We start from the raw sequence: 11,996 nt of genomic DNA on the forward strand, positions 1-11,996 counted from the left end.
TTTATTCCACTGTTCTGCATGCAGTTCCAGTGCAGTGTTTTCTGAGTGTTGTCATCACAGTCCAGTGCAGTCTGCTGTTGTCTTGAAAAAACCTCACTGCCAGAGCCCTCTGACACAAGGGGTCACTGTGACAGTAATCTGTCAAGATACGTTACATGCAGCAAAGAGAAACTCCCGTGGGCAAGATCGGGGCCAGGCACTCAGGTCTGCTAAGAATGTAAAGCCCACCCGCACTCTGAAATTCTCCAAGTCCCTCAATGACGTGGACCAGAAGGCGCAGAGCACCAGTGAGTGCTTTGACTATGTGGAGCGGACACGCTCAGAAGGCAAATTGACCCCGACTCAAGAGCAGTGTTTAAGGATTAACAAATTTCATCTTAAAGAGAGGAAACCGCTGAATCTCAGGCCTCTTTCTTTTAGCAGTTCTAAGCACTCCTATATCCCTTCCCTTTCCAACTACTCGAATGCATTGGGAGGAGCAGAGAACCACAGTGCTGTACATATCCCCTTGCTGGAAGACAAAGTGGACCATGACACCTCAAGAAGCAAAAAACTGTTGCGTTATCTTTTTTCCTTCTCCCACACCTCCAGCACCAGCAGCCTGCATAAGTTCCATGAACTGGAGAGCTATTCCAGTCACTTCCAAGCTGAGAAATCCTCCAGCGTGCTGGTAGAAAGCACAGACTTCTGCTCTGATGATATGGGAGATGATGACGTCTTTGAGGACAACACCTCAGTGAAATTCAAAACAAAAGAGCAGCGGGCACCGCTCTGTTCAGTTGAGAAGGACAGTGACCTTGACTGTCCTTCCCCCCTCTCAGAAAAATTCCCCCCTCTCTCCCCTGTTTCCGCATCGGGGGATACCTGCAGGTTGGTTTACCAAAGCCCTCCCATGTGCGGTGGTGACCATTCTGCTTTCCCCTGCCTTTGTGCTGTTTTCTGTCTTTTCTTTCACCCTATCATCTTGCTTTAATATGTGCAATTTGAAGCATGCAACCTTCTCTCTGCTGACCTGCACCCCTCTGATGCACTTAACAGGGCTACTAAACAAAAGAATTTTGTTTGGAGTCAAATAAATTCTCTTGCAATTGGTTTCAAGTTTGGGGTTCTGAGATGGTCTTTTTCTCTTATCAGTGCCCAGACTGGGAATATCATGAGAGAATCAGCTACCCATATTAAAGGCCAAGCTGAACATGTCTTAGCTTTTAATGAACAGTGTGTCCAGACAATCACTGCTGGTTTGATTAGGGGGTGGAGAGTCAGAAGAAAAACGGATTGTTTGAAAATTGCTTCTAAGATCAAGTCAATAAAGCTACAGGTTTTTAGTATTTTTTAGATTCTTTTTTCATCTTTTTCTCACATTGTGAATCCCACTGCACTCTTCTACTTATAAAGGGCTGAGTGCCTTAGTTGAAAGGAGAATCAGAGCACCGGGTGTTAGTGGTAGGCCTGTGTAATATCCATAACATGAGTTCCAAAAAATTACAGATGTCCTTGTTCAAGTTACAGAGAATTGATGACCTGCACAGGTGGTAGGATCAGCCAGCTCAGGCTTGTCTTCTCAGTGACCTGTTTGCAGATCTGCCCCCCACCCCGCTCCAAAATGTGGCTGAGGAGCAGGAGCCATGAAGTCCAGGAGCAAATGTCTCATCCCTCTATCTAGCATTTTACTATCCTAAACTTTTTCCTCTCAGCCAGCACTTTCTTAAGCTGGCTTTGTTAGTACTTGCCAGTATTATTTGATTTCCCCCCTCATTACTGGCAAAATCTAGTTCCATACTGGCTTGTCATCAACAAGATGCTGTTGCAATCCACCCACTCCTTCATTTCCACTTGCCAGCTATCAGCAAGGTTGCAAGAGACAAGATGCTACACATCAATAAGAGATTTCAGTAACAGACAGGGATGGCAGCATGCCAGGATGTTGGTATGCTTAGTAACTTAAATTAATTCCCTGAGTTTCTTACCATCCCCCTTTCAATTCATGACCTCTTCCACGTGGTTAGAAAGACTTAGCAATGTTTGATGCAACCCGAGGGGTGTATAAACTGAATCTAGAAATCAAACACCAGCACCTGGTAGTAACACTATATCAGGTGTCCTTGCTGTTTGCACAGTTAGGCTGTGAGAGAAATGGGGAATTTTGCAGTCTTTCTTACCAGCTCTTGCAAAGTAAGAGTTGGAGAGCCAAACCAGTAGTCTGTTTAGAGTAGGTGTAACTTGGGGGGATATGGTGCTGTAGCTTTGCAGTGTGACTCTGTCTCTCAGCAGTTGGCACTAGAAATAATCACTTGTGCTAAATCCAGGCTGCCTAAATTAACTCTGGATGATACTGGGGTAGGAATTCTGGTTTGGGGAATTTTGTTCTGCCTTCTGTTTCAGATCATAATCCATGAGTAGCTGTACCTCTCTGTGCACATTTTGTCTTGGGAAGTGCTGTCTGATCCATTAAAATGCTATTTTAAGTTAAGTGCTACTGTCCTAGGTGGAGTGTTGTTATTCTTACCTTTCTTTGTTTGTTTTTGGTTTTTTTTGGATACTGCATTTCTGTCAGGCTCTGTGTGCTCGCCTCACCTGTTAGAAAGCAGCTGTCCAGTTAGCAGTGTCTGCGCTCAATTATTTTGTGCCTGTGTATGTGCTTGTGCAACAATGGAGTTGTTCTAGCTCCTTTATGAGATGCATTCCTTTGATATGTATGTCTAAAGATCCTCAGTGGACAATCGTGTGTGATCACAAATATAACATGTCTATTCCACATCCTTTCTTCTTCCTCTTCTCCTAATGAGCAGCTTTGCTTCTGATTCAGGATATGTCACTGTGAAGGAGACGATGAGAGCCCTTTGATTACCCCCTGTCACTGCACAGGAAGTCTTCATTTTGTGCACCAAGCCTGCCTGCAGCAGTGGATCAAGAGCTCAGATACACGATGCTGTGAACTGTGCAAGTATGAGTTCATCATGGAGACAAAACTGAAGCCTCTGCGAAAGGTAGGCACAAGATCCACTTCCCCAAGGGAATGCTTTTTCAAACACAGATCCACTCTGAAAAGATACTACCCTTGCCCATGAGCCCTCAGCAGCCCTCACATATTGGTAACGTTTTTGTAGCTCCTTAGTAATCCTGGTCAGTTCTATACAGGTGCAAAAGGATTTAAATTGGCACTCAGCATGACAAAATCAACATCAGTGGAATCCAGCTCTGAGTTAACTGTTGTAGAGCAGCAATTCTGTATGTGTGAACGTATGTACCTGCACAAACACATACATATATGTGCAAGCAGCAACCTGATTTATTTTTTTCACTGTTACATTTTAGAGCTGATGTGTAAAGATAATTTTTTTGCAGTTATCCCCTTTTTTAATAATGGAGCTATGGAGGTTTTTATTACTGTGGTCTGCTTTAGTTTGCAGCTCGGAGATCCATATGACTTTTAAGTTCTCTTGAAGGTGTGAGGATATCAGTTTGAGCTTACTTAAAATCATCATTTCTGAATGCAGTTTGGTTAAAATTTGTAGCTTGCCCTTTTTTTCTTTACAAAGAGGCAAACCTATTTTAGTGAAAAATATTACAGCAGAAGGTTCACTAATAAATCTGTTTACATTTTTATTCATTCTTAGATGAATGACTAGGCTTTAGCACTTCAGGTTAGTAGAACCTGTATTTTTGCTTTATATAAAAATGCATCTCACAAATTCCTTGAATTAAAGTTTTACTGCTTAAAAGCCACTTGTTTTCTAAGGCCAGTTTTACACTTCTCTCCTTTTTGTTCTTCTATGTCCTCTGGACTTCTGGTTTCAATTTGTTCTTATCACTTAGATTTTGAGATGAAGTCATTGATATTCTTAGCACAGATAAATCTTGCCACATCTATCAAAGTGGAAGAGGTTAATAACAGTAACCTCAGTGTGGAACTAGAATAAATGAGAAACATTAAAATCAATTATGATGGTTCTAAATCTTATAAACTAGGAAATCTGGACTGTAGCCGTCCAAAAGTTGTTTATGAGAACTTGTCCATTTCAGAACAGTGACTCCTAGCAGAAAATAGAGCAGGTTTCAAACACCTCTTATTTTGGTTGGTAGGATGACCTCTGCTTTTGATTGTGATGAATCATTGCCTTCTAGAAACTGCAGATTTTTCCCTAGTAGCCCCTTGGCACAAAGCATAGCACCTCTGAGCTGCAGTATTGGCCATGATAGGCTCTGTTACCTGTACAAACAATACTTTACATGGCCCAGCTATAGGACATTAAAGAAATTACTCCAGAGAATTCCAGCTAAAAAGAATTGCTGTAGTTGGCAGTTAGATGCTGTTTTTTCTGTACTTTATTTACCTGCAGTGGGAGGAAAAGGTTTTCTAAATATTTGTATGAAAAACTTGTGGACCTCCTTCAGAAGTGAGTCACTCAGCATCATCAGTTACATCTAAGCAGATCATCTGTAGGAAAGAGAAGGTAGGGGCAGAGCCATAAACAGAAAGAGAGAAAGGAATTTACCTCTTAAATATATCTAAAGAGTCTTTTCAGAGGTTCAGCTGCAACTAGAAGATAAGCTGCCTCTATCTTCAACTCAGTCTTTATGGTATCCTGTCAGTCAGGAGAAAATTGTCTGAAATTGGTGATTATGAACATGATGGGACAAATAATAGGGCTCCTGCTTGTCAGTAGGGCAGAAATAGAATCAAACCTCCCTGGCATCTTTAAATTGTGGCTGAGTGTTGGGCTGTTTGCACACTAAGTTACTAAGGGAAGAAGATGAGAAACAGTCATGGTTCCAGTGAAGCTGAGGAGAGACAAGAGAAGGATGCTCCAGTTTAAAATTTCAATGAAAAAAAAATGAGAAGACATTACATTTTCTGCTGAGTTTTTTGGTTTTAACAATAACTGGTAAATACCATATGCTGCATCATCAGAATAATGCAGCAGGGACATGCAGATTCTAGTTTTCTTTCTGGGCTAGTGCATATTGTACACAATATCTGCTTTTTACTCTACAATCATGTATCTTGAAGAGGTGAGGTGGAGTCAGTGGATCTGGTAGCTGTCAAGCCAGCAGTACACAGTAGATACTGTTTGACAGAGGACCTCAAGCTATGGGACAGAAAAGAGAAATGTCAATTATTCAAAACATAAGTCCTCACTTTTGGCAAAATTAACTGGTTTGTGCTTTCTGTCATAAGTAAGCCTCGTTGTTTAGATGCAAAAGAAATTTTCTGTTTAAAATGCAACACCCCAATGGAATGTTTTCTCCAGTCTTTTGATAAGAAGATAGAAAAGAATATAGTTTTCCAGCATGACATGAGTCCATATGTCACTATTGGATGACTTCAGTTCTTATGATATGATGAGGTTTAGATGCCTGCAGAAGTGAAGATGTTTCTTGGACCTGCCAAAGACATTATTTGTTGTCAAAATATAGAATCACAGAGTCTCTGTTTTATGGTTCACCCATTTTTTTATTTACAGCAGTGGAAAAAAATAATTCAATGTAATGGGTGATCTCAGACATACAAGTCAGGTGATCCTCACTCTCCCACATTCTTCCTCCTTTTCAGAGCCCTCTTTTCCTACAAATTATTCAAGGAGAAATCAAGTATTCTATGATTCTAAGTACACCTCTCTAGAAAGAAGTATGAGAAGCCTATATGCCTCAGCATATATTTTGTAAAAGTGGGAGAAAATCCCATCTTCACTCTGCTCCAAGCAGATGTGCTGACATCCAAAAAAAAAATTAATCATAACATAAGGGACATAGCAAAAAAAAAGAAAAGTTTTTGTGTCTGTTAGGTAAAAAAAAAAAAGGAGGGGCTATTTCTGACCAATTCCTTGCCCAGTAGAAACATCTGCAATAACTGTCTAATTTCTTTGTCTTTCCTAAATTACAGCAACGTGACTTTGCGGTTTCTATTTGGGTTATATGAACATTACTGATAGATGCAGGCCTGGGGATTTCATTTTGCTGCCTCCTCTCACTTAGAGTAGCTGTCATCTTACCCTACTGTGTCTTCTTAGGGCACGTTTATTTAAATGCACTTGAACCACTGAAAATAAAATATGGATGTTATTACTGTAAGTAGTGTTAAATAGATGTGAAGATTGAATGAAACTCTAGAGGTAGAAGGTGAGAACTAAATAACCTTGAGCTGAGAGCTAAACAGCCTTGACTGTTCACTAAGGCACTCTAGGAGAGCTCATCATGAGATGGCTTACACACAGTGGTCAGTTGGATCAGGTACCATTTTTATTACAGTGTCTCATTGAATGGTTTCTTGAGCTAGAGCACTTATGATGCTGCTTTGTGACTGTAAGTACCCACTGTTGAGTGAGGAACATGTAGGAGCAACCTTGTGCCACTCAAGGCCTTGTTTTAGAAACCCTCTTTGCTGGAGTTACCCCTGTGTGGGTAAGCAAGGTACAATGACTTGTGCCAAGGCTCTGGATGGAATCTGACCTCTGGCACCAGCAGGCCAAGCTACCAGCTGTTGCACACATGCTGTGGTCAGAGCAGTAATGCTCTCTGAATTTCAAAATCTGTATTAGGAGGAAACTGGTCTGCTGTCTGGGTTTTGTTCTTATCAATATTCTCTATTTACACTCTCCAGTAACTACAGTAAACACCTAATCTCTTGCTCTGCTTCTGGGTTTCTCGCCAGTGGGAGAAGCTGCAGATGACAGCCAGCGAGAGGAGGAAGATCATGTGCTCTGTAACATTCCATATCATTGCCATCACCTGCGTTGTGTGGTCGCTCTATGTCCTGATAGACAGGACCGCTGAGGAGATTAAACAGGGACAGGCTACTGGTATGTTACTTGCTTACCTTCCTACTTACTCTCTTGGAATAGTTATTTAGTCTGAGTAGAGAGAGGATACGGAGCGTGAGTGTGCAGGTTGGTTATGTTTGTACTCAGACTGGTCAGCTTTAGCCAGATGTTAGGCTGGTTTAAAAGCAGTTCTAAAATTTTTTAATTTAAGTCAGTGTAAATTCATTTGTGTGTGCTTTGGAAGGCTATTTCAAGTCAGTTTAGTTTGCACTTGTGAAATGTGCAGATATGAGAGCTAATCTGCTGTAGCCAGGCACAAAATTGCATTGCCTTAGCTAATTTAGCTTTGAATTGGAACACTGACTGAGCAGATAAGAAAGTAAGCATTCATTCGCTGCCATGACTACCTTTTAACTGGGAAAAACCAGAGGAGTTTCTAAAAGGAGAAGTAGTAAGAGGAACCTAAATCCAAATCTTTGAGGTAAATCAGCAGGGTTTTCTTTCTGTTCTGTCATCTGTGAAGTGGGTTAGTACAGGTTTCCTGTGACAGCTATGTTAGGCTGCAAACGTTTTTATGAAAGGTTATGCCTGAAGCAGAAGAAATTCAGACTGATTCTTAGGAGTCCAACTCACACAGCTGATCTGAGGTGTACTGGAATTCGTGTAGTGCCTTCCCAACCACTGCAGAGATGTCTTATGTTCTGGAGTAGTAGGTTTTCTTTAGCCTACCAGCTCTGAACTTACCAAACTGAAATATGTTCACTTGGGTATGGTGGGGTGTGAATTTGCAGAACTCTCTCTCAGGCAGCTGAGCTGTCACTGAAGCAGAGGATAGAATCAGTAAGGTATCCACCAGGCCTAGGAGCCACTAGAAGGGAAACCATCCTTGCTTACAGAATGTTGCAAACCAACTGTTTTGCTGGTGGCTGAATGTTGTGGAGGGGATTTCTCTATTCCTCCCCTGTTAGGGGGAGGTGAGAAATCAATTTGAGGTGGTATTAATTTTTTATAAAATTATTTATTAGAATTAATATTTACAAATTTGTACCACCCCCAACCACTATGAAATCAGGTTCGTTTGCAAAGTTATGAAAACAGCTTGGGATATCTTTACAGGGATTTGATTATTAAATGGAAATATCAAATTATCAACAACTATAGACAGAGAGAAAGATTCCCTTAGGCTTAATGCCTCTTAACAACTATACTGTTTGCCCAGCAAGGGCTGAAACTGTGTGTGCTCTTAAGACAGAGGTAACTTATATTACAAAGGAATCAAAGCTTGCCTAAATGTGTTGCTCTTAGGTATTAATCATTAATCACCCTCCCGGGATTGTGTCACAGCATGTGCCCAGTATTCGGGTCTTGGTGAAGCTGAAATCTGTCCCGGCTTGCAGGGGAATTGATAAGGTGTTCCCAGTCTCTGGGGTAAACAGGATTCTCTGACCTTCTCTCCTGGAGTGAAGTGGTCTCTGCCTTGGTGCTGCTGCTTCTGGATGCTGTGCGTGTCCAGGGATGATCAGCTGGCAGGATTTCCAGGTGCAGGAGAAGGATTTGTCCATGTAGCTTCTCACAGCTAGCAGGCTGTGTTTGCAGGTTTGCAGACTATTTGGAAAGGGGTCTGCTGGGCCTAGAATTTTCCAGGCTTACAAGACGGCCAATAAGCAGTGTCTGCCGGGCTGCAGGGAGACTTGAGCTCCGTAGATAAATGCAAGGCAGCAAGCCAGTATGCACGGCTGCTCTATAGGCTTAAGCAGGGGGCTCTCAGCTCCCCATATATGTATGAAATGCAGGCGTGCAGGCGCTCTGCTTCTCAAAGGGCTTGCAGACAGCTTAACTGCGCCTTGAGGTCAATGCGAGACGTCTGAGCCTCATAAGTATGCAAGAGAGTAAGGCCTGATCCTGTGTCTAGGCCATGCAAACAGGTCTGTGCTGCTATGTGGATCATAGAGCTGAGCTTGGTCCTCTGAGTCTGGATGCTCTGAACAGTCTGAACACGTGGTGCTGCTATGCACCCCTCTTTATAGACTCTGAGCCGAGATTCGTGGCTCATTTGGCCATCTAAAGTAACCAATCAGGCTGGCAGTAAGCCAAACCTTACCTTAATAGGCAGTAGCTGTTTGCCTGGACCCTCCCAATAGGGGATTACCTGGGCAGACCCCAGGGGTACACGGACTGGGGGTGTGTGTGTTACACAACCTGTTTACTGCCATAGATCCCTGGCAGAAAAACATGTCCAGGCATGTAGAGGCATAGAGAAGCCTCAGTTTTGGGGCTGCTGCCCCTCCACCACACTGAAGTACATCATCTGGGGCGTTGACTTGGCATCAATAAACCTATGAGTCCACAAAATCATACTTCAGAGAGATTTGTTGTAATTTCTTGTTTGGGCTGTAGTTTGGTTTTGGTGTTTTGGTTTTTTTTTTTGGTGACTTCAGGAAGCTACATTGAAGTCTTTTTGTTTCTGTTCCATCCAACTCCATCTCTTCCATATACAGTGAAAACTGTTAGCCCTTTAGTGTAGAATTTTAGTGATTAAAACCATGTGTTTTCAAAGGTTTGTCATCTCCAGCTTATTTTAACCAGCAATGTAGTAGATGGTGTCAGATAGCTCAACTGTGAATCAGACTCACATATTAGGCATGGGTGGGATTTCATCAGTAGTCATCCTGCAGTTCCCTTTGTATTTTGGAACTGAAATATTTTCATTCCTCTCTCGCTGCTGCACATTTCCAGAAGAAAAGAACGTTGGCCTGTACCTTGGTAAAAACTTTAAAGAGTGGGAAGGCAATGGGATTTATTCTCTGAGAAACTTGGTGGTGGATAATTTGGCATGATTTCATATCCTTCTTGTAATGCCACTTATCTTTAAAAAGGAGAGAGGCCAGGTCGATGCAGGACCTATGTAAGCAGGAGGTATATAAAATGAATAACCTCTCATTTAAAGTAGTTGATAGAGATGTAACAAGATCCACTGTCTTAAAGTGCAAGCTAAACAAATTCAGGAAATTGATGGTGGTCATTTTTAATGATAGAGGGTAAGGTTGCCAGAATGCTTCAGCATCTCCAGCACCTGCAATTTTGCATCAGAAGATGCTCTAGTTCAACTACAAGTTACTGGGTCTGATGCAGATAACATTGCCTGGTCTGCATAACAAACACACAGAGCTAGATGGAGACAATTGTTCCATTTTGTGTATAAAGACTATGACTCCATATACTCAGTGATCACAAAGGGTCTTTTGACTTCTTGGGTTGCTGAGTTGAGCCTCCAGCTATGAAGAGGAAACCATGCTATAGAATCTCTTTCATAATCTGATCCCATTTTTATTTTAAAGCAGATGCAAAAGTGCCAAGTCGTGTTACTGGCTGCTGCCTTGCTCAGACACAGAGCATCAGTTGTTTGGTTTTTTTCTCTAGTGAGTGAGAATAAATGTGATGTAGAAGTCTGCATGTGTTCGACTTGAATCAGGGGTGGAAGGAAGGAAAAGGAGGAAAAAAAAGAAAAAGGGAAAATAACAATGGTTTTGCTTGGCCCAAACTTTGTGACAGTTTCTTTACAGAATGTTTTGGAGGCATCCAGCATAGTTCAGCCAATACTGACCAAGTTCTTTTTCTTTCCTTTTTTCATTTTCTTTTTTCTAGGGATTCTAGAGTGGCCATTTTGGACTAAGCTGGTGGTTGTGGCTATTGGTTTCACTGGAGGACTTCTGTTCATGTATGTGCAATGCAAAGTGTACGTACAGCTGTGGAAGAGACTTAAAGCTTATAACCGAGTAATATATGTACAGAACTGTCCGGAGACTAGCAAAAAGAGTATATTTGAAAAACCTGCACTAATGGAGCCAAACTTGGAAAGTAAAGAAATGCTTGGAGTTCACCATTCAGACACAAACTCTTCTCATTACACAGAGCCAGAAGACTGTGCTGCGGAAATCCTTCACGTCTAATGCTGGGTGGGAGGGGTGTTTCTGTATGTCCTTGAAGATTTAAAACGTCATTGTTTACTGCAGACTGCTCTACCTTTTTTAAACTGGCTAACAGCTGAGTGCTGATGGATGAATTTTTTTACATTTGGGATTTTTTTGGTTGGAATGTTTTTTAATCTCTTTGACATATCTGTCAAGGTCATCGTGGTTACATACCTCTCGACTTTTTGTCTCTCATACCAGCTGTGAAGCCACAGGATACTGAGTAGAATGGGACTTGGCTTTGCTATCAAGCTGGCCACTAGCGAACTGTCATCAACTTCGAAGATGACTCTAAATGATTCTGGAATGTGGACAGAGTGGAGTTTGTTTATTTGTTTGGTCTTTTTAAGCACGATGAAGGAGGATGTGTCCCTGACAGGGAGGAAAACGGAAGAGCTAGAGTCTAATCTGCCGCTAACACTGCCACTAACATTTTGTCTTAGGCAGCAGGTGTAATATTTTGCTTTACATATTGTGATAAGACTTACAAAGCATATAGCACTTTTTAAAATCTTTATTTTGTAATATGTATGTCAAATGAGAGTGAAACTTGAAAGAATGTGTTATTTTCAAAACATTTCTTCATTCTTGACCCTATTTGTTCTTCTGGAACATAAACCTCTTGCCTTACAACAGAGCAAAACAAACAAAAGATTCCAACCTATGATTTCCAATGCATACCCACATTATCTTACTAAACATAACACTAAATACGTCTCCCTCTTCAGGCTTCTTCTGAGGAGCAATTTTTTGGAAAGGATATTGTACTTGTGACATGTGTATGGGGAGTAGTGAATGTGTGGAGTGTTAGTTTTCAATGCATAATGGCTTCAGTGCTCTGTTTTGGGGGTTGGGTTTTGCCTTTTTACTTTTTCTTTTTTTCCCCCAACAGGTCAGACCATCCATCAGTAGACCTGCACACATATACCTGATGTAACTTTAATCCCAAACCATTGGCAAAGAGTTTGTTCCTCTACTGGCAAAAATGTGAGCTGTTATGGATGAAAGATACTTACTCAATACAGCTGAAATTGGTTTTCCTTCTTAGTTCTGTGTCACGTGTGAATTACCCAAAAAATTGACATTGTCAGGGGAGATGCTAAGATCAAAGTCTATAAAGTAAATATTGGATTAATTCAATGAGTTTGAAAATGCCTGCCTGGTTTCAGCCCTGATGCAATGCATTACATGGTCAAGAGAATAGTTTCAACTGTGCTTTTGGACTTGAGACTGGCTTTTCAATAAGTCAGCTTTAATGAAAAGA

At 41.5% G+C, this 11,996-nt stretch overlaps 1 protein-coding gene across 5 annotated transcripts in view; it reads left to right on the plus strand.

The window, feature by feature from the left end:
* Positions 1 to 11,779, plus strand: part of MARCHF8 (membrane associated ring-CH-type finger 8) — a 96,485-nt gene extending 84,706 nt beyond the window's left edge. For 4 of the 5 annotated variants that reach the window (XM_064144797.1, XM_064144798.1, XM_064144799.1 and 1 more), the window contains 4 exons: positions 25 to 870; positions 2,807 to 2,987; positions 6,653 to 6,800; positions 10,407 to 11,779. In XM_064144797.1, the coding sequence (XP_064000867.1) occupies positions 25 to 870; positions 2,807 to 2,987; positions 6,653 to 6,800; positions 10,407 to 10,711 (1,480 nt within the window). In that variant the 3' untranslated portion in view covers positions 10,712 to 11,779. The remainder of the gene's footprint in view (positions 1 to 24; positions 871 to 2,806; positions 2,988 to 6,652; positions 6,801 to 10,406) is intronic. The other variant, XM_064144801.1, reaches the window with a different exon arrangement.
* The last annotated feature ends 217 nt before the right edge of the window (positions 11,780 to 11,996 follow it).

This window comes from Pogoniulus pusillus, chromosome 6 (genome assembly GCF_015220805.1).
Source record: "Pogoniulus pusillus isolate bPogPus1 chromosome 6, bPogPus1.pri, whole genome shotgun sequence".
Classification (NCBI taxonomy): Eukaryota; Metazoa; Chordata; class Aves; order Piciformes; family Lybiidae; genus Pogoniulus; species Pogoniulus pusillus.